The following is a 23,836-nucleotide window of genomic DNA, read 5'->3' as shown; positions in this document are numbered from 1 at the left end:
ATAAGGTAAGAGAGCAATCCTTCCCAGAATGCAGCTCACCATCACCATTCTCTCTCCTTCACAAGCATCGAACCTGAGAGATTCCAGAACCCCTTCTGACCTTAATATTGCAAATTATTTCTTAAAGAGAATTACAAACACTTTTGAGGAGAAGGAATCAAAGAAGTAATATGCCCAACACTCGCAAGTGTGAGACTAGGACCAGACTATAAAACAGAAGAGAAAAATCCCTTCTCCTATACTTAACATTCAAAGAGAAGGTTAATGACAGTGTAAATCCACAAACTAAAGCATATGGCGATACGATAGCAAGATCTTTTAAATACCAAACTGCAAAAAAAACATGACTACAAATTAAAATCTGTTTCTCTTGAGAGGACAAAATACCTCTATTTAGTTTAGTTTGCATTCCCCTGCCAGGGTTATTAGTGCCCTTTCTGTTACTTTTAGACAAGTTCTGCATGGGAGGAGAGTAACACAAAAATTACATGGGAATTCTTCTATATTCAGAGTTTACCCTTGCTCCAAGCAACATTAGTGGAAGGAAGATCAATTATCCACTAACTATAAGACATCAAGGTGTTGCTAAAAATATATCAACTGTGTCACATACCTAAGAAAGATTCTCCCCAAGACAGGAGTATTTAAGAGGATCTTTATGGAAACTCTAGATAAATGAAAGCACGTCATGAGAAGAAACACGGGTTATGTAAGATGGCTTCACAGTGACTTCAAGCTCATCAGAGGTTTGTAACTTTATATTACAAAACTGAGCAGACTTAGGAGAAATTTATGACAAGTCTTCCCGCGTTAATGTAGTACATCGCTAATTTTATGGGCGAGACTAAGAAGATGACTATAATTCATTTGTATATAGGGAAAATATTTGAGGCTCAGGATTTGAGAAAGCTTTAGATGCTTCACTATCTACCACAGCAGTAGATTTAATTATCATGTCACAAAACACGGTAAACTGAATGCACTGCTCACAGAGAGGTGGTGATGAAGAGTGGGAGAAACTGGCACAAGTAAGAGGAAGAAATAATTTGGATGGAAAAATGAGTAATTACAGGGCTCCCACACGAAACCACCCAGATGTGCTGAGGAATTTCAGATCCTTTCATTGTGGAAACCCATCTATGATCAACCAAGGGGAGGAGGCTCATTCCCTACAGCACCAGGAGCAGCTGTGGTTATCCTGTCTGCATGACACCAAAGAGATGGAGACAGAGCCACACAAGGTTTGATTGTTTGTGGCACACATTTTACCCAATCTTCTAATAGAGTACAGGTTTAACAGATTCTGGGATGATGCTATCTTTAACAAAGACCACAGACTGTTCCTAGAAGGAGGTGGAAAGGTGGGAATAAACAAGGAGACTTCTGCTATTGAGGAATAATATTATTTGTGGACATCAGAACAGCTATAATAATGACCATATACTAATGACCTGAAAAACACTACAAATCCAAAATGACAATTAAACTGGAAGCACACCAAAACAGACAATGGGATGTCAGTAGTACAGCTGGCACGTTTCAACCTGGGGAATATTTACAGGATCAGGCTCTTCCATTTCAACTGTGATGGCATATGAAAAGCATATGTAAAGCTGACCAGAGATAAACACATGCAAGAAAGCACACCAACCCGACACTATACAACACAATATTGCAGAGAGAACATCAATGGATCTTGGAATACACTGAAAGTTGGGATAGTTTACACAATTGCATTGTGTTCTGCAACATCTATGGGAGGACCGTGTATTCCCAAGTCATTGGTTTCAGCGCCAGTGTGTACATATTCTGCCCCAGTACCCAGATTAAATAAAACTGCTACCTTGTTCACGCCATCTGCCATCGCTTGCAGTGTTAGCTCTCTAGGTCCATCCACAGTCTTTCCATTATCAGTTGGTCCCCAGCTGGCACTATATATATCTATGACTTGAGGCATATGACTGATAGAGGAGGCCTCAATAATGTCCGTCATAAATGGCTGGTCAAGCATTCGAATACCTGTAGATTTAATCAACATAAACAAGAATTATGCATCACCCAGCACAAGATGAAATCTCACCACCTGGAGAAGTCCCTCAGTTACAGGTATTTTAAGTCACTGGCAATTTCACCCACTCAGTAATTCCGCGCTTGCCATTCACGTTTCACCAGGGTGTGCTGACCCAGCAGGACGGCAGCATTTAAACACCCAGCCACAGCAATGCAGCGTGGCCCAGCAAGAGAACAAACTTTATTGTTCGCTTTCTAATTGCATAGTATTTTTTCATCTACTATTTGAAAACACTTTTAAAACAGCAGTATTCAGCAATCTCTGCATTTAATAACATTCAAATAATCTTAATAGTATTTAAAATAGTATTTTGTAACAACTAGGGAAAAGGATTAGGGCCCCCCCATCTCTAATTTATATTCAGTGATGCGTTGACACTTCATTAGTTTTTCAAGTAATTTTTCTGTTTATTTTGGTTCTTCTCCAGAATTTAATCAGAGAGGGGAAACACACTACACAACAATTTCCTGGAAAAATATCATTGTGTCAACATGCAGACGCAATAGCAAAATCTGGCCAGCATTTGGAGAAAAAAGCAAACTAAAACCTGCTTCCTTTAACCCCTACTGCAGTAAAAATCGAGTTAGACTTTAAATAATACAATCCTAGGACAAGCCAACTTCATGAAACCTCAAAGTGTTGGCCCTAAGCAAGCCAGAGAGTGAGACAAAGACGGCAGTGCAAGCCCTCACATCCATCATGCCCCACACACAGGACAGTTCCACTGATAGCCAACCTCTCCATGGCTTTTGGATGAGACCTGAGTAACCAGGGACACATTTACATTTCAACTGTCATCTGTAGCCTTGAGTTGAAGTTCAGTTCTTCCCAACAGTTTTAGGACACAGATGGGACAGAAAGCAATACCACAAGAGGCAAACTGTGAAAGGCAGCAAGGACCCTGATTTAGAAACCAGGGCTTTTACTATATTCAATACAAAACCCACGTGCCAAATGTGAGGCTGGAAAAAATGGCATAAACCTTGAATAGAAACCAGACCAAACCTGGATATTCCTGATCTGCTAATATGAACTAGAAATTATGAAGTCAAACTCAATGAGTGAGAAATCCCTTCACATGCTTGTTTAAATGCAGATCTGCACTGAAATCACAGAACTAGTTATTGACCCCTGGGGAGGCGGGGGAACAACAGAAGGAGCCAAGCCATCTGGTTTGACTTCGGGGCAAAGGAACAGGTACAAGAAGCAAGACGCACAATGCCCCGGATCCTTGGCTACCAACTTCCAATTCCCCCCTGGACATGGACTCCGAATCATGTCAGCGGCAGACTCTCAACTCTAAGGAACTTCCATGTTCCCACTGGCCACACGGTGGTGCTACAGGTGCACTCTGTCCTCAGGCAGGAGAGGCTGGCACTCCCAAAAAATTTGGGGGGGATTTGCTACTAAGTGGACAAGCATGGAAGATTATTTGTAGGCTGTTGGTCATCAGAAAAGGCCTGCGCCTCTTGATTTTTAAGCAACCAGCTCGAAGTTGTAGAGTTATACTAATAATACAGATGAGGTCCACCCAAAATCCCACGCCTCAGTTCACACACCTCTAAAAGTAGTTATTGCCCAAACATAAATATGAAATGTCCCATCTCTGGAAGGGACATTACTATTACTGAAGAAAGGGGACATGCACTAGAGCTGCCTGGCCAGGTACTAACTGTCAGTGATATCTCTTAGGGTAATGGCTTAGCAAACATTGCTTGGTGCCCTTCTACAGTGGAGGCTCAGCTTTTGATCAAGCAGGTGATAGGTGAAACGCAGCCTTCTCCAGACTCTTCCTACACCGCAGTGAAACCGGGACTGGCCAAGCAGAGCAGAGCTGCCCATGCATACACACTGTGAACCATTCCCAGAAAGCAATGGGTGCATCCACACTGGCGTTTTAGCATAGACTGGGGAATGAAATGAAATTCATCATCATCTATCTCTGCTTGCTGTCCATCAGTTCTCATCATGGAATAGTCTTAGAGTGGGAAAACTGGATTTCTTTAGATGAAACTAGACCGACACATGCTGTCCAAGCACCTAACTGCAATCCCTGTATTCAATCTATCAGTACAGACAAGAGCCAGTTAGAAGTAAAACCACCCAATACAGCTGAGGTGTGAGTGCTGGGTGCTAGGCACCACCTGCTTCATTCTGTGCATCTGCTCCTACCACTCTGCATCACCTGTTAAAACAGAGGAAACCAATGACTGCAGAGATCTACAGCACTGGAGGGCCTGCCTTGTGAGAGCCTAAAGAATAAGAGCGGCACAGGATTTGCCTTTTCAAGTGTAGTTTCCAAGTGCAGCAGGAATTTATATTTTACCTCCTGCAAAATGCGATTGGTCACAAACGATTCTGCAACAACACAGGTAAGAAGCACTGAAAATCCATATACAAACAGGAGTTGGCATAAGAAGCAGCAGAGCTCTTCTTTTGCAATGTTATCAAAGAGGCTATATAAGGCCCTCAATTGAAAAGGCAAAGCTATGGAAAAATTCCTCTCCCCAGCCACTGTGAAAAGTAATAAACACATGGCCCAGTGCCAACCTGCAGTCCTGCCCTGGGCAATGCTCCCTGTCTCTGCAGGAGTAGTTCTGCCTGAGGCACAGTGGCGTAAGGACCATTTACACCTTGAATTGCTACCATACCTGCCACCTTGGAGTTGTATGCAACTCCCACGCCGCAGATGTTGTTGTTGGCAGCAGCAGACACCTCTCCTGCACACCGTGTCCCATGGCTGCAAAAGGGAAGACAGAGACACCACGTGAACCCCAGCTAGCACATATGCTCAATCGAGCTGGATCACCGCGATCATGGGTTTGCCTCATAGTCAGCTCCCAGCGCGTCAGAGGAAAACCGTTCCATGGCAAACTGTTGAGTGCTGTACTTGGATACCTAAATGAGCTCATTCCTTCCTGAAGCAGGAGATAATCAACTTCCCCGCTGCAGTATGAGCGATGCTTGCTCCGAGGTCAACACGCATACTGACACTTCACTTAGTTGTAAAGTTATTCGGACGTTTTTAACTCAAACAGGTTCAGCTTTGTTACTAATTATTAATCAGTAGAAACAGGTCTTTGATAGACCAGTGTAAAAATAAGATCAATATTAATTCCTTTGTTTTTGTGACTTGAGAGTGCAACACCTATTATTTTGAACCCCACAGAACAAAGTCTGGTTGCCTTTTTGCTGTTCAAACCTGTATCAGGAGCGCATCCCTGCCCACAAAAGAAACACTATGGAAAGAGGTGGGTGCAATATCAAGCTGGAGTGGCAGAAGGGAGCCACAAGGGTCACTGCACTCCTTGGCAGCAGAGCTGTGGCCTGGCTGGCCAGACCCAAGGCACATGCATCCCTTTCCTCCAGTGCCTAATTCCCAGGAGAGCTGACAAGGTGCTCCAGCTGTCAGTGTACAGAGCTACAGCTTTCTGCTCAAGTGGGAAATGTCTCAGCTCTGACACGGCGGTCCAGGTTCGGTCTGACACGTGGCATTTCAAGAACACTTGGCATCTCTGAAGTGCTTTACAGCTCTTCACAGAGACCCTTTAATGGCAGTAGCTCAGAGGCAGTCCTGCAGGAAGGCAGATTATGTTTTCCTTTCTCCTAATTCATCACAGAAATTAAACCACATAGAAGATAAATATGGACAATATGATCTAGTTTTAAAAAAAACAGCATAGCAGCAGAGAAACTTGTGAAACCTATGCTGCTGTCAGGTTTCTTTACGTTTAAGATGTTGAATCAACATGAATCCATCCTACTGCTCACATCAATCCGCTCTGTGCATTAAAACTGGCATTGCTCCTATACCATATTAAGGTTTCATGCAATTAGCAGTGCCGTATTATAAATGCTATACAGAGCACCACATGAACCATCCCAGGAGGGAGCAGAATTGTTTTGTTTTAATCATCTTTTTTCTCTCTCTCTCCCTTTAAGCATCTCTGGCAAAGGCAAGAGGGGTGAGAAGCAACACATTCTTTTTCCTGCTGTACTTGGAAGAATATATTTTCAAAGGCAGCTCCACGGAAGAAAATGACTGGCCTTGAATGTACACAGTGTCTTGATCATGAAAGGGTGAAGATGTCATGCAAGTTCCTTTTAGAAAGGGGGCAGAGAGGAGAGCGATACAGATTTCTTATTCAGCTGCTGGAGAAATTTCTTTCAACAATCAAGCAGGTTTTCCCTCATGCCCTTGTTCAAGGAACTGTGAAAAAATATACTGTTGCTAGGCATTCATTATCTAGTCACCTGTGGGCTAGCTACAAGCCACAGAGCAGAATAAATGGCTTTGTTAAAAAATTGTTTTGACTGACGCTGGGGCACAAAATAATCAATGACACTGCCAGGTGAGCTCCTTTTCTCACAGAGAGAGAAACAGTATTAGGACCTTCCTGGTGAAAAGATTTTATCAGAAGGTCCTCTCCCCCACCTCACCTCCCCAGCCCACATGATGGAGACTGCAAGCAAACCTGTTCCAGCAGCTCAGGGTTTAGATACCGTGCTGCTGACTGGAGAAAAAAATCCAAAGTGAGTTAATGCAAATGCATTTGGTTGAATTATTAATGGCAAATAGCAGACTTTTCCAATTTAGTCCTATTTGCTGTTCATGTATCATTGATAAATCCATTGTGGTTTCTATGAAGTGACCCATGCCACGGGCACAAATCACAGCTTTTCTCTCCAACATTCACCTCTTCACTATTATTTCAACGTTTAAAACAAGGGGAGAGAAAACAATTATTTTCACCTATGAAAAAGTAACTTCAAAGGTAAACCATATATTAGCATGCAGAGGAAGTTTTCCATAAACATTATATAAATGCAAACATTTTACATGAACATTCATAAAAACCTAAGGTGGGAGAGAGTGATTCTATTGAAACTCAGTTTTGCCGTCAGCTGGTTTAAATAACATATCTGTACTACTTATGAAAATTTCACTCTGCTTTGTCTTTGAAAATTATTTCTATTTCTAAAACCCGCTGCCAATGCTATTGTGCACGGCTTTCTATTGACATATTTTAAGAGAGTCAGAGTTGGCACAGATTCTCATTTAAGTTCCTTTTCATTTGCTTTGAAATGCTTCTACAGACAGCAAAGGACAGGATCCATCCCTCCTAACTTCAGCTGTCCGTAGGAAAGGGCTATGCAGAGCTGCGGTTTCGAAAGATGGGATGATCTGCCTATCTTGACCATTTAGTTCCTTGCACTGGACAGCAGTTAAATATGCAAAGCTCAGAGGGACAATTCTGTGGGGCAAATGACATCTCCTTTTGACTCACATGATATTGCCGGCTTCTAAGCATTTCAGTGTTTGCATAATGGAAAGTGCTCCCCTGCTTTGGGGAACATCCCATGGGGAGCTCTGCCTGCATCCAAACACGCTTGAGAACCAGCAGTAGTGCTGCAGCTCTTTCTTGACTCTTTTGTCATAACACTGCAGGTAGAAAGAGCTGCTAAATCCGTTTAAACAAATGCTCAATTATTATGTTGTTTCCATTGTATTGCTTGAAAAATGAGGAGGAGGGGAGCAGGTGTTTTTACCGTTAATGAGTGCTGTCTGGAAGCCAAGAGGAGCTCTTTCCTTGACTCAGTGCTGTTTTGTTTGGATCCATAATAAGTAAAGGACATTTTTACCTCTGAAGAATATGGGTTTCCAAGATAGTGAATAATTTTTGCCCAGCTAACTCTTATCTGGGGGAGAGAATATACAGAATACAAAGGCTACAGGAGTGGAAAAAATTATTGGGCATTTATATCATGGGATAAATTCACAATCTCTGAGATGGGGAGTCCCGAGTTGTGCCTTCCGCAGGGCTCTACAGAACGGCCAAGCTATCTCTAACTCCTGTGGGTACCTCCACACCACACAACATGGTACATGCCAAGGTCCCAAATGTGGTTCAGGAGGAGTGCATGTTAAAAAAAAAACAAACAAACAACAAAAAACAAAACAAAACAAACCCAAAAACCCAAACACTGAGCCCTGTGGTGCTACCTCTGCTTTTGGGAACGGGGTTTGATTCAGGTTCCTTCACTGGTCCCCAGGCTCAAACACAGCCCTGTCCCATGTTGCATGCAGTGTCCCCTGTGCTGGCTTGGTCCCCAGGCTGTAGATCTGAACAGTCAAACCATCAGTATGATAAGCACAGGAAATAAATCTCTTGACTGCCCAGCCATGTGTGTGCCTCTCCCTGTAACAGCAGCCGAACTGCCCGACTGCAATTCCCTGCCCCAGGCACCACGCTGTCCCCTTCCAAAACCCACTCTGCGTGGTTTCATAGGCCAGTGGCTGTTAGGTGGTAAGGCCAAAGTGCTTCCAGCAGCCTTAAAAAGCACAAAGTGGAAGGAGAATCTGTGCTTACAAGCAGAGCAGCTGTGATTAATGAAATACTCCATGCAAAAACCTCTCCCTTTTTTTTCTTAAAGTCTAATGACACTTTGCACATGCAGCTGGCAGCTCACAAAAGCCCCTTGGTTCATCTCTTTAAAAAACAGTCCTCTGCTTCTTGTTCCACAAATCACTTGGATTGCTCACATAGAAATGTATTCTTTATGGAAAAAGGGATATTACGCTATCCTATTTTGAGTCTGATCCTCCTGCATGCATAAAATTCAATGGGTGATACATCACTGACTGCAAATTGAGCAAAACGGAGCCTTTATTGCAGGTTTCTCTGAATGGCTTTTTTGTGTAACTACTCTCTATCCAGATGCACCTGTGCAGCTACACATAGGGATAGACAGACTGCCATAGGCAGACAGTTGTAACCTACCAGTAATAGTAACTCAGGAGTCAGAAGTTATAACAATAGGTTATATATGAGCACATCAGCTTGATTAACAGTATGGCAAAGAAATATGCAGAGAATAACAGTCACAACTACTCCTGAACAGCTGGATATGGTGTGTTGGTTTGCATCTTTGCCTGGAGCAAACACGAAATCTTGCATCTTAGAGCCTTCTCGAATTGTGCAGGCAGGAAAGGGATGCTTTACTGAGTGTGTTGCTCCCATAATTCACCTTGCGAGGCAGAAAATTCCCTGTATCACCAAAGAAACCTCAAGGTTCACAACCAAGAATGCTATACTTTCTAGGTATCTTTTTTTTTTTTCTGGAAAGAATAATGAAGGAAATCAGCAAAGCAATTTCTGCATTGCTTTTCTCCTCCTGACTTGATGACTTGAGCTCCCCATCCCCTCAAGAAAAGAAATAGAAGAAAGTATTGCAGTTCTCTGAAAACCAGCATCAAGTTGTTCTCAGTAATTACAGATTGGGTCACAGATGACCATTGCTGCCCACCCTCGATTCGTCACTTGGGTGCCTGAAGTTAGTCAGAGGCATCCAGGGCCAGAGACCATGGGCCTTGCCACATCCAGGATGCTCGAGGCATGTTTTAAGAGACTTTAGAAGGTAACTCGGCCTCCACAGCCACCTTGCAGAACACCTAAGGACTGCAAACTGTGCCCCACTATAAAATACTTGACAGCAGAACAATCAGTGTTAATGGGGCTTGGCAGAATGCACTTAGTTTTATGAAGTTCCACACTGAAAATGACACAAGCTACCATTACCCACTGAAGCTAAATTTAATTTTCCTCTGTGCTGCTCCAGAGCTAAGTGATACCTCTCCCCTACAAAGATCCTTTGCATAAATAAAGCGAGAAAGGCAGCAGACCTTCACAAATTAGAGCCCTAGTCTTTCTCTGACTTTCCATTCACTAATTGGATTCATACTAGTTTAAAAGTGTCAGATGTCCTTTCCTGAAATGAAGGAGAAATCTCGTTGGCATCTTGCTTTGGCTGAAAAATGGCAGGACTACAAAGGAGGACATCACAGCTCCTAAATCTGTTTGATCCATTCCAGGAAGCCTGTGTCTGAGGTTCAAGCACAGCTGCTCCACATCTTTGTTGTGCCATTCTGACAGAACTAAAATTGATTTCTTTAGAAATAAAAACAAAAAAACCTATACGAAACTCAGAGGCCAACCATCTAACACTGTTAAGAGATGAAAACCACATCAAATAGGCCTAAAATATTTTTTGATAAGCACTAAGACTGAGCCCTGAAACCTTTAAAAGTTTTCAAATCCTCAGTGCTGCTGCTATGTAAATGTCGGCAACATCAATTATATTTACATCTAGAAGACATCTGGAAATTTCATTGAAAATATCCTGAAACAATTTTTGCAGATCCAAGCCAGAACTTGCCTGAGACTTGCATGCCGCAGAGCCAGAGATGCTGGATGCGGAGATTGCCAAGGAGTAAACACGCCTTATGGGTGGTGCCTTGGACTCTGCACCCATGACTACCATAACATCTCCCTAGGAGCAGTCAGCCTGACAGAAAGGGCTTTTTCATGGGGTGGATGCAGAATCCAGGGGGCATAGTTTTTAAAAAACTGTCAGCACCTGTTTCTGTTCCATTCTAACAAAAAATTAACTTTGGGAAACAAAAAAGGTCACATTTCCTAAAATCTGAAGCCTTTTCTTTTGGGCCATTCTTATTTGTATCATACCTTGAGGACCAGACCTTCACCTGCTGGAAACTGGCTAAATTCAGAACTTATTGAAGGAGGAGTGGGTCTTGGGCAATCATGGTGTGTTAGAAATATCACAACAAACACAGCTGTACTGTTGATTCCAGGTTTACAAACACAATAGAACAGGTTCCCAGTCAGCGTACATGGACTTTAATTCCTTCAGCAGCTAGAAATATCTCAGAATCAGCCCTGAAATGCTACCCACGTACACCATCCTTAAATCAAGGTGAAAAGACAGACGATTCAGAACTTATGTAAGATGGAATTGTTTTTGAACTGGTCATTCTACACCACGCTGTTTTTCTGCCTTCCTAGTCTACAATTGGATGAAAAGACATTTTTCCCCCCAAAGCCTTTTCATGTCTCCAGCTTACTCCCTTTAAAATTAGCCAGCAGCGATACTGCCTCAGACACAGTAGATGGGAAACCAGTCAAAACTGTATTAAGCATATACGGATTTGGGTCACCGTAATGTCCTAGGATAGCTGACAGAAAATGGTACGTGGCTATCACCCATTCAAACAATTTACATACATACTCTTCTGAGGCAGCAACTTAATTTATAAACCATAAAATGGCTGTTCAGTGCTATTTAGAGGTTACCTAAAAACATGTCGTCATAAGTAACCTCTAATTTTCAAGCAGTAGTGAGACAGCAGCTTCTATTCGGGCAACCACTGAATTTAGCAGAAAACAGGCATTCCACAAATACCAGCAAATAGTTATAATTTCTTAAGCGAACCAAAGTAAAGAGCAGGTTGAGTAAAATCCATTTACCTGTTAAACCAGTCATCTGTATAGCGGGGGTAGGGGTAGGGATCATTACTGCTGAAGTCATAGCTGGCTTTGGCATTCTGCAAGACACAAAGAAATTCAGTACGTCAGCAGAAAAACAGATATGCAGGGCAAAGTGCAACACAAATTGAAAGGGGAGCTGAGAATCATTAGCAAACTTTGTCCTCTTTGTTCTGTGAGATGCATCTGGACGCAAACCGGTCCTTGTTGCACTGTGCCATTTCCCGCACCAGTAAGCCTGGGGGAAGACGCTTTCTGGAGTGCAAAGCCTCCTGCGGATCATTAGTATTTCCAAACTGTGTGCCTAATTGTGAAGGTGGTGTGAGAGCTCACGTTACTACTGTGGGACTGTTCACCAACACTTACAAGAGTATTTAGGTGTTACGCTACTCGGTGGGGCAGGACAAAGGTTAAATCCTGTTTTCCAAACGGTGGTGGAAGTGACCAGACACTTGGGTCTTCCACCATAGAATTATTTTGGAAAAACTAATTTGTGGTACTACAATAAACAGTCAGATTTTTAAGAGCATTTCAATGCCTAAGAAGGTAAATTTCTCAAAATTCAAAAGTGAAAACTGCATTAATGGTCAGCACATATGCCTAAACATCCCTTTGCATATTTTCTTCCTCCTTTAGTTGTTTGAACAGCTTCACAAACGCAGCTTTCAGGCACTTTTGAAAATGTCATCCCATATCTCTGCTTCTCATATAAATCTAAATCATTCCTGATTTTGCCCTGTCAGCAGAGTTAAGGACACTCAGCAACTTTTTGATGCTATATCTGAGAAGCAAATGGAAAGTTTTAGAAAGTCAAGTGCCATCGTTTTTCTTCTCTTAATGAAAAAATAAATAAAGGGTGACTGAAAATTAAGCTTTTAAAAATATTTAGAAGTTTCCTCTCAAGTGTATGTTCACAGAGTTTATATTTTAATAAACACCATACTCAAGGAACAGAATTATGTTAATTCTTAATTAATGTGTACTTGTATTCTTTTTAAGATTTGGCTGAGCATGCTATTGAAGATAATTTGAGACTTGTGTATGAATAGCTTTGCTCCTAAAAACATTCCCCTTCAGCAGATTCTCAGTTCCTGGGGTACAGGAACAGACAGTCCACTGGTAGCACCAAAGTCTTTGGGTTTTGCATTCAAAAACACTAACTCCCAAAAACTTGTGCCAGAATGAAACAGGGACAACATTGTCCTTGATCCTTGGAGGGTAAAACTGAGTGTCTTTCGAGTTACAGTACAGTGATTTTTTGGGTGATCATTTCAGAAAGCCTGGTTGCTTATATTCAGCAAGGACAATAAATATTTTGCTGCATTTGAACGGAGCAGAGATTTGCAAAATGCCTATCAAGCAGCTTGATGCTGTTCTCCAGCTCAGAATGGAATCCCTCTGAGCTCCTTATTGATCTCTCCATATCTCTACACTAAGGCCGTGATTTTCAGCCTGAAGATGCCTTCCAATAATTTCAGCTATAGCCACAAATTGTCAGTGGTTCAAAGTCTCTGTGCCCAGGTGTATGTTTAATTTACCTCTTTTAATTACCACAACTGCTTATACAGCACTTTGAATGGCACAAATTTGTATCAGCTAAGAGTAAACAGAATAGGACTTTTCAGCCACGGAAAGAAGGGGAATTTGACAGTGGTCTGTAAATCATGAACAGCACAGAGAAAGTGGACAGGGAGTTATTATTTACTCCTTCTCATAATACAAGAACTAGTAGGAATCCATAGAAATTACCAGAGGGCAAATTCAGAAACAGCAAAAGGCAAGAAGTAGTACTTTTCCACAGTACAAAATTCATTGCCGGAATGAAATCAAAAAGTAGTTAGACAAATTAACAGAATTTGAATCTGGAAGGGGTGTTAGATGCTGTGTTTCCTCTTTCTCCAGCACTCCATTAAAGGCTAGAAGCTGGGAGACCATAACCAGGTAGACACCACGCAGTCTCCGACCTGGTGACCATACTGCTCCCCAAGCATCCACCACTGGCTGCTGTCGGAGGCATGGTCCTTAGCTACATAGAAGACTCTGGCCCTCACCCAGTGCACCTGGCAAAGGCCACATGGCACAAACATCCCATCTTAACGCAAAAGAGCAAGTTTGGATTCTTCAGTGTCCAGGCGAGCTATGATAAGGATCTATGCAAGGGGCCAGGTTTCATCCAATACATGGCAGTAAAAGGAAATGAGCTCGTCAACAGAAGACCCAGTCCTGTTCTTTATTAACGAGCGCAGTATCTATTCCTAGCAGGACAAGCTGGAAAACCATATCCGAAGGTAAAGTCAGAATACAAACAATTACTCTCTTTGAGTAATTTAATAAGATAAAACCAACTCTGTTTGGGTTGGAGAGAAATGCAGTTCAATCACAAACTAAATAATTTTTCTTACGCTACTACCTTGGACTAGACATGGCCTGGAAACTATGCAGACAGCAAATAACTACGCTTAGTTCCAGTGATTTCAGATCTTTTCTTGCATGTAGGCATGGTCTAACTCAGTACTAACTGTAATTAGTTCAATATATTGCCAGCTTCTTATTCAGTCAGAACTTCAGTTTTCACTCTAAAAATACTGCACGGATGAGAAGCTAAACTCAGTTGTGGGTCAGCTGTGGTTTTTTCTTGCCTGGAAGAAATGCAGTCCTGCTTACATATACCTTAAGCTCAAGGGGGGTCTGATGCAGCTGATTTTTCAGGAAAACATCAGTCATGCAAGCACCTCGTGGTAGCTGTCAACCACTTGTGACTCTAGAACTCCCTTGTGCAAAGAATTATGGATGGAAAAGTCTAGCTGTGCAGATGTACCACTCGTGTCCAGAGCAGTGACAGTCAAAAGGATTCCAACATTAATGATTCAGCACACCCTACAGCAGACTACAGCTCTGCTGTATGTCCCATGTAACCAAATGTCAGATTATGGGAAGGTTGCTTTAGGCAGGCTATAAAGAAAGTTCTGCAGCACTCTTCCAAATCTGGTAGCTCTTATTCACTTGATTTTGGATCACTGCACTCAGAGGAAAAAGATATCTAATGTAGCAGGAACCATCCACAAAGTGCAAAATTAAGAATTCTTGGAAAGAAAACAATTGCTGACTGTACGATTTATCTTCATTAGGGTCTTTGAGAAAAGACAGCGAGTTTCAGCTTCATGGAGGAATATTCCGCCCACACTATGGAAGCAGTAGAACAGATAATGAAACAGCAGCGACAAGTACAAATGGACTGCTTCAAGTTCCTAATTTAAAGATCAAATCTCCACATATCTAAGGCTCAACCTTTTTTTTTTATTTTTGTTTTTTAAAAAGCATAAACCAGTGACAAATTAAATCAGTTTCAACACTGGACCAGAAAGGGTGCTGCTTCAGTGGATAGCCAAAATGTTACAAGCTGTGTTTTGGGAAGTGAATATTAAAAACTGGGTCTGCCAGTGTCCCCCCGTAGCTGGATGCCCCAGCAGGCAGGGAGAGGGGATTTATTGCCATGTAATCAGGGTAGGAACCCAGGAGGTGGCAACCAAAGCCAGTGCATCTGCAAAAGCACACTGCAATGAAAACATTTTGCTTTTCAATTCAGGTGATTCGGTTTCCAGTTTTAATACCAAACTAATCTACTGGCCGTTACTTCTCTTAAGACTTGAAGTGTCTAATACTTGCTTTTCAATACCTCAGATAGTTGCCTGGTCTTTTTCTCCAAGGAAAAATTCTATCCACCAATTTTAGGCACCGATCACAGATTGGGGTCTAGACTTAGACTAGTCATTAGGCATACAGTGTTAGAATGAGATGAATCCTATCCCTCATGTTCGAACAAAACCAGTTGATTGTTGCAAGGCAATTTGAACCAGATGTTTATCAGTCACCAACTATACATAATTACTTAGACATAATGTCTATTATATAATAAAAATGGTTGGTTTGCTATTACAGAGAGGAACTGATTTGTATTTTTAGGCATATCCCTATTTTTGCTTTCTGGACTCCTGCACCACACCTCTACCCCAAATAAGATGCTACCAGAAGAGCACTGGATCAGATGACAAGATTGTTTCAATTATTTACTAAGTAATGGCCTGTATACCACAATACAAATAGATTACTTTTGCCTGGGTATAAAATTCTGCCTTCCTTAAACAATAAGCTTGGACTGGCATTTTCCAAAGAATTGCCTTGTACTTTTTAAAATACATGCAGTAAAATCTTTTTAAAATATTCATTCTGTAAAATATGACAATAACAATAAATCGTCCCATGTGTTGCTCAGATCTGTAATAAAATTATGTACCTTGAATAATGCAGCAAGCCCATAAATTTTTTTATGGTGTTACAAGCCTCTAAAGAGTAATTCACATATGTTTCTCTTTTTCTCTGTAACTCAAGAAATGTGCCTGTGCTCACATGCTAGTCCAGGAGACAAACAATTAAAGACATGTTCCACCGGTCACATACCGATTCTATTCATGACGTTAAAGCACTGGTGAATTAAGCCGAGATTTGTACTTTTAAAAGAAGAGAAACATTTTTAACACAGGTGGCATCTGGTCTTATCCTCTTCAGGCAACTGCAAATCCTCAGAGATCTGAGGCAGAAAGATACCTTTTGCTTGTTTGATTTCTTTACTGATTCAGAGGGTGAGCAAACCTTTAGGCTCAAATTACAACATATAATATCCCAGAGAAATTGTACTAAAATAACACCAAATGTCATGTGGTGGAAAAATGAAATTCAGTTTTGTACACACAAGCTTAAGAGAATGGAATATGCTCACCAGGAGGCGAAAAAGGAGGCAACATGATATTTTGCCTAGGAGGGGTGCTATAAGGCTTAAAGGTCATTAATGAAAAACAGAGGCACTGTCTTTAAGTTGGTAGTCATACAGTAAGCCATCTCCTCTCTGCCACGGGAAGCACGTTGTTCTATTTTGGTTTGGTTTGTGTGGGGTTTTTTAAATGGAAATGAATAAACCCCTGCAACTTCTTAAATAGCTCTGCCTCTATGCGAACTAATTTACGTCCTATATTACTATCCAGCAAATTCAGAGTTGCATTCAAGACCTTGTCAACACGGAGAATATATCCACAAAGCTCTTATTTCAATTTCCTTAACGCTCACCAAGCATCTGGGATCAGGTCAAAAGCTAAAATAGTGGACTTAGGGCCAAAAGAGGATAAACTGACTACAAATAACAGGTGACTACTGCTGAATTTATAACAGTGAAAATAGTTGAGATAACAAGTAGTAACAACTCTAATAATCCACAGTTATTAGAATTTACAGGAAGACATGTTGGCTGTCCCACCTCTGATGTAACTTCTTATTTTGCAAAGCTGAAACTTTTTCACTGCTTAGGTTTAAAAAAAAAAAAAAAAAAAAAACAAAAGAAACCTGCAGCCGAAAAAAACATGAAGTCTCATGTTATCATATTTATCTTCATTGAGGTAGCATTATTTTTAAAGTAACAATTATGAAGAAAAATAGCTTCACCGAGATCATCTTACATTGTGTTCTTTTTCTACATTAAAGAGGTTTTCTTTGTCAAGTAACTGATGATCTTTCTACATATCACTTGGCACTACAATGTCACACAACCTCTTATTTTACTTTTTCCCCACTAATTTCTTTCCTGTCTCCTCTGCAGGCAAAATCAGAAAATACAACATGAGTTACGCTGCCGGATGGTGCGCTTCCGCACATGAGCATCTTCAAAAAAGAAAGAATGCAGCTAAATGAACTATTTGATATGGGGATAAGGCATCAGGGCAGTATAGCAGTGACATATACCACACAGGCAGATCCAAGCACAAACTTTGACGAGCTTCAAAGAAGAGACAAAATTACCAATTCCATTCTTAGGTTCCAAGACTGTCAAATGTTTTCCCAGCACAGTGAACAAAATCAAAGTCCAAATACATCCAGCTAAGTGCAGCTAACTCTCTGCAGCTGTTTGCTAATGCTTGGCTCAGAGGTATACAGTCAAACAGGACCAAAAAAAAAAAAATTCACAGAGAATAAGAAAAAATTTAGATCGGGTATATTTTTAAGAAGTGGATAATTTTTTTTTTCCCCTAAAAGTTCTTTATAAATAAATCTACCTTATTGAAATACCCTCCATTTCCTCTCCCCTGCATCTTCATCCAATATAGGAAAAGGCATAAGAAATTGAGGCAGGCATGAGACTTTATTAGAAAGCAAGCTAAATGAACTTGTGCTTCTAATAAAGAGGCTGCTTCACAATTCACCTCTTGGCATTCTTAGCCTGCTCTACAATTTTCAGGTTGACGTGGAAGAAACCTGAAGCACATCACCAGTTTTTAATTACTTAGAGCCAGAGCTCGGAAGGCAAAAGCAAGTTAACGTGCAAAAAAATGAAAGCTATTTCCGCTCAGCCAAACATGCCTTAATTTTCAGAGAGGGCCCACAAGAATCTTTAAGCTATACCTGCAACATAGTGAAGGGTACTGAATGTTCATAGGGAGGCATGTTGCTAAGAAAATTACATTAAATTAATAAAATAAAAATAAATTAAGCAGTTAGTTACTGTTAAAGGCTTTCAGGGCAAGTAGCAAATGCAAAGCTTTAAAATTTCAGAGTATGGAATGAACTCCTTGCTTTCTTTAATTGGGGGGGGGGACGGACTGGCATCTGAGTGGCTAGAGGTACATGAGCCATTGCATTCTTTTATCATAAGAGCAAATACAAAGAGTGCAATGACTTTTACTGAAAAACACTGTGAACACACACTTCCTCCAGTTTTAGTGTTCCATTTTATTAAAAACCTGGCCCACTTTCCCTTTGCAATACATGGAATTTTTTCTCCCTTCAGATACTTTGGTTATGTATTAGTGTGACCTACTGAAGTTGAGAGAATAATAGAGGTATAAAGCTGGCAGCAGAGAAATGAGGTTCAGGTCCATAATTCTTAGTTATACTCCTGTAAGAAATAACTGACAAGTTTGTCAGTACATCAAATACACATTGGGTGCTGAGCTGCAGTAAAGGTTGTGTTTGCAGAGTTTTGATGGCAGCCAGCACTTACAGCCTCTTTGAGGGATGAGCTGGAAGAGAAGGGGAGCTAAGCTCTTGCTCCTCTCAATGGGCCTGATCCCAAGCCTACCAAAACCCATCACAGGCTCTCCCACCAAACACAGCAGACAGGATTCAGATCACACCCAGCATAAAGGTCTCTTAAGTGGTGAGTAAGGGACAATTTTCTCCGTCAGCGGAAGAAAAGCTATAGCTCAGCATTTGCAGTAAAAGCTCAGCAGTTGTTCGAATCCAGGTGCATCATATGTTCGAATCCAGAACATAGCATGACGTGGTCTGGGTGAAGGCAGCCCCCTGCACTGGGAGAGCAAACACATCCCTGCTGCTGTGCATGGTTAGCAGGCATTGGCACCCACATCAGTCTCTGTGACCGCAAAGCCATTGCAGTCACTAAAAACTGATCAATTATCAGCAATGCTTCCAGCCAAGCGCAGGAATACAAGACGTGTGGTTACAATGGCACTCACTAAACAAATGTGGCAGGATATTAAGGATGACCATTTTAAAGGGTTACACCAAACGTGTTGTTACAAAGCAGGCTAACTGCGGCTTTGGAAAGAAGAAAATCAAAGCGGCTCTGCTGGTTTGGGGAGTTAGCTACGACACACAGACCAGGTCCATGGTGGTTATGGAGAGGAGAAGACAGGGAGAGCTGTACTGCTGCTACAGAGGAATTGAAAGTAAGAGCAGATGAGACAGAAAAGGGGTTGGGTGTTTTCCTTCTTCTGAAAGGTTTCACAGCTAACAAGAGAAGAAAACCTTAACAACTGCTCCACTGGTGTTTCACCTAACTGCATGAATATGAAAGATAATGAAGGGACACATAAAAGTGACATTGTATGTGAATCAAAAGCAGATTAACCTTTCAGGGAAGAGACTCAAAAAACATAATGCAAACTATTACCTACATTTCTTTGTCACAAAAAGCAAACACAGGTTGAGTTACATGCCTTAGAGTTAGAAGGTCTTAAAGAACTACTCTGGTTTATTCCAGCTGCGTGCTGACCTCATTAGCATAGTTTGAGAGCATCCCAGGGGAGTATTAATAATGTGACTAATATCTGTCAAGACATGCTGGGTTCACAGGGATTTTAATGGACCAATTTATATGCTTTTGCATTAATTAAAAAGTTTGTATTGTTTATTCCATGTGGAATCAGCAAAACCAATGGACAGCTAAATCCAAAATTTCAGGGAGAGAAAGTGGGATCTTGAGAACAGACATTCTCATGTAAATTTACACATATTACATTTTGCAAGTGTTTACGCTTTTAAATAATACACGATCATTCCAAACTCTTACCTTAAAGATTAATATATTTGATCATAGCTAATGTTTTCACAGTAATTTACTGCATATGTAAATTGAAGACATGTCCTAGACATCATTGGCTGACTGAAAGAAGATTCACAATTACATCAGTCAGACATGGTATCGCTGTTGACTAATTCGGCAACTGAGTTAAGTACCACTGAATTAAAGTGATTTAGTTTCTCACAAGAACTAATTCTAAAAAAACACATCCTGGCATTGAAATTATGACGTTCTTGAACATAAGACAGTCTTTATGCTCTCCATTGTACATATTCAAAGAGAGACTAATCTCCTTTAATAAAACCCAGACCACAACCTGCCTGCAGAACATTTCCAACGTTCCCAATCTACACCAAAGCTTACAATGCACTACTGTAGCCATTTAACTTTCACCTAACAACAGCTATACAGTACTGAAAGTGGCCAAAGTTTCATCAAATACAAGCTCCTGTTCTACAGTAAAATGTTATTCCAGGCAGTTTCCACAGCTCTTGGTATCTCTATTTGCTCAGTTGAAGCTAGGAAGCCTACACTTCTTACTGTGATGATTAAAAAAAAAGGAATACACAGTAGAACAAACATTACAAACCTGTTATTTATATGATCTGCCAAATTTCTGATTGCTCTGAAATTAATGGAGAAACTACCAGTGACTTCAACGAGGCCAACATTTTATCAGACATTATGCACTGCTATTCTGTTCCCCTGTAAGAGATGTTCATTATGCTCATTGCTTCTGTTGGGAATGCAACAGAAATGAACATTATATTTAAATCAAAGCAATCTGAAATAGGGCAGGTGTTTAAAAATATCTTAACCACCTACATAGCTACTGAGAGGTAAAATATTAATATGGAGAACATAAATTCATGCAACTGAAATCAAACAATGCAAAGCAAAACACCATAGCAAGATGAAGTGCCAGGATAGAAAAAATTGAATTAATTTCAAATGAACCAAATTAATTTACGGGCACAGTGAAGGAGAGGTGTTTCATGTATTGGAGGTCATCTGCATCTTTATCTACTCTACTCAGGCTATTACAGTTTCACAGAAGAAAGCAGACTCCTCATGCCTCTCTGCTCTCCTCTTCTGCAAGTTTGGTTCATCCAAAGAGCTTGGCCAAAACTCCCTTTTTAAAACCAGCTGTATGCCCAGTAGTTAATAGTGGGTTTGAGACTCTCCTTGCCAAAATCATCACTGGTCCTGAAAGTCTCTCCCTATAACCTGTCAATTTTGCTGATGCTTTGCGAGGGTCTAGTGTTCCCCACACGCACCATCTAATTCAAACTTCCCTGGTGATACCCTGGTAGCCAAAATCTAACTACAGCATGAATTTTAATTAAGTTCCATTTCAATGCTGATGGATATTCAGGGATTTCAACACTGGTTAGTGTCTTAAACAATATGAGCAGTTAAAATTACTATTCTGTGAAAAATTGAAAATAAAATAAAAAAAAAAATGCTGCCAAATTGAGAAATCTGCCAAAATATTTTTGCCTTTTTCAACCCAAAATGAGGCATTTTCACTTTGAGGAAACAGCAGGTCTTTATTTAATTTTGTTGAAACTGTTTTTAAAATTACATGGTGTGCACTGCCTCCAGGGAACCGCGTATCTGACCCTGTTCTCCCAAGCGGACCACACACCAGAGTGGGATTTTGTTGCTGCTGATTCAATTCAGCATGTTCTAAGCATGAAATAGTTAAAATGAGGTTGAGCTGATCCAAAATAAAAATATTTTAGTTTTATTTTGGGGTGGACAATTTGATGTTATAAAACATTCATCTTTACTAGCAAAAATATTGTTCTAATGGAAGACTTCTGTCCAGTTCCAAAAAGCTAATTGGTCCGCAGAAAGGAAGGTAATAAAAAAAACAAAAAGCAATGCAGGTCCCTCCAAGGCAAAGAGCGAACACTAACATCTTTCCTCTACTTTTCTTGCCCAAATAAAAGAAGAAAATGTTTCCAAAAAACTTACTTGGAGAAGCCCTGGAGAGAGGTACAAGCCAATTTCAACAGCATCAGCTAGAACTGATGCAGAAATGTCCTTATCAGCTCTCTTCCACCCCTGTGCATTCCTTATTTCAAGAATTTTAATTTACTTTCCACGGCTGATGCCTTAAGTGAAAATTAATACCGCTGCTTAATGATTAAAGCGATTAGCTACCTTGCACTTTCTCAGGGTGCAGCTGATTAATTAAGTACATTGATTATAGAGAAAAATAAATACTGCGGACAATGTGGGGTCTTTAGCTTGCAAAGCGAGTGTCTTTGGCACCATCTCATATTGCGTGCACACCAAGCATGCATTTAACTTGAAGATTATCCCTTGCAGCTGGTTCTAATATAGAATAAATCTGGAAAATTTTTGCAGCATTCATTGCTCTGAAAATAATCTTAGGCAAACTGAACTACAATATGTTAGTATCTTTCTGATTCCAAAAGAATTGTGCTGTGAGGATATTTTATAGCCAGTATAAATCAGTGCATCCCCCTGAAGAGGCCAACATCCGTGGAGCAATGCCAACTCCAGCTGTATGGATGGTGCGAAACACCAAGCCCGGCAACTTGCTAAGCATTCAGGGTCCGGATCTCTCATTACGGGCTTTAGCAAACCAGTTAGCATAACATCTTTCAGCATGAGAAATTCAGTTTTCAGCTCCAAACACAGCTCTATATGCAACACAGATCATCTCTCCTTAAGGCAATCATGCCTCCTTCGCAAGTTACAGCCTCTTTAGCAGAAAAAGCCTCTTTCCACCCTCTGACCATATGAAATGATCCAGAAAAGAGAGTCCTCAAATTCTTTTCGCTGTTCCATCTTTTTAATTGAGTTGAAAGCCAAGTTGAAAAAAAAAGTTGAAAGCTTTGATAACATCTATGATTACAAAACACTTTTATCTTTAATGAAATAAGACACGGACATCTCCTTTACATAGTACCACAGCTTCCCTCTCCCACCAGCAGTGACCATATCAAGTAGCTACAAAGTAGACAAGAGAAACCGTACAGTCACCTTATTTAGGCTCCACTGTAACAAGGACTTGCTAAAACAGTTACTGTTGGGAGCAGGGGCGGAGGAGAGACCTGTTTGCAGGACCCCATTATGTTTTCCAAGATGTGAAGCATTTTCTGTATGTGGTAAACCCAGGACAGCCTTCTAAGTACACAGAGAAACTCATTTGCCTGGCTGATCTTATCAGAGGAGGCATCACCTCTTTTGCAGCCTTTCATATGTTCAGAGAAAAAAAACAGATCACACAGAACAGAGATGAGCCCAGAAGGTGATCCTGCACAGAGTAACAGGGAAAAAAAAAAAAAAGAGGCAAGTCTGAAACAGAGACCTTTGTTCTCTTCCCAGTTACTCCTAATTTATGCTGAGGAAACTTCATTTTTTTGCATGCCCTGAGAAAACATTTTCTAAATGCTAAAACCAGCCTCCTAAGCAGCATAAACAGCCCAACAGAAGGCCATCAGTCTCGGTTGCTAAGGCATCAGTCAGCCTGGCATTTAAACACTTGATCCAGCCTTCTATCCTGGCAGAAAAAAAAAAAAAAAAAAAAAAAAAAAAAAAGAGGCTTCAAAAGAGGTTTCATTTTGTCTCAACAACTTCTTGATGAAATTTCTGCCACAATCTACTTTAACAGCATCCATCAAACAGCATGCTTACTAGATTTTCAGTGTTAGGAGAAGGATGTTTGTGAATTTATCTCAGTTTTTGGTTGATAATTTTTAATTGTTATGCTAGTGTTTATTTTAGAAAACATATTAGCAAAAAACCCAACCCCAAGTCAACACCAAAAAAACCAAATGAACCCAAACAATCTAAAATCCAATTAGTGTTGAAACATCTGAAACAGTTTATCCTGTCCCTTATTTTTTGATAACGTACGTGTTATTTCAACTTTGCAATTAAAAATAGGTACTAGCATCAATGGCCAGCATGCAGAGTTTGCCCATAAAATACATTTGATGTATTAGCAGTAAAGCTTTATTGACATTAAGTGTCTAGTGCGTATGCTCAATAACCCTTTGAAACGCAGTAGGCAAT

The 23,836-nt window shown here is 40.7% G+C and overlaps 1 protein-coding gene across 1 annotated transcript in view; it reads right to left on the bottom strand.

Moving 5' to 3' along the window:
* The window catches only part of PCSK2 (proprotein convertase subtilisin/kexin type 2), a 108,820-nt gene that overhangs the window by 23,633 nt on the left and 61,351 nt on the right, over nucleotides 1-23,836 (bottom strand). Inside the window, exons 6-8 of the mRNA XM_082481437.1 lie at nucleotides 11,398-11,474; nucleotides 4,723-4,811; nucleotides 1,844-2,019 (exon numbers count right to left, since the gene is read on the bottom strand). Of these exons, the coding sequence (XP_082337563.1) occupies nucleotides 1,844-2,019; nucleotides 4,723-4,811; nucleotides 11,398-11,474 (342 nt within the window). The remainder of the gene's footprint in view (nucleotides 1-1,843; nucleotides 2,020-4,722; nucleotides 4,812-11,397; nucleotides 11,475-23,836) is intronic.

Source organism: Vanellus vanellus (genome assembly GCF_965231255.1).
Source record: "Vanellus vanellus genome assembly, chromosome: 3".
NCBI lineage: Eukaryota > Metazoa > Chordata > Aves > Charadriiformes > Charadriidae > Vanellus > Vanellus vanellus.
The sequence above is the reverse complement of the archived record's forward strand: the minus strand, read 5'-3'. Positions and strand labels throughout refer to the sequence as shown.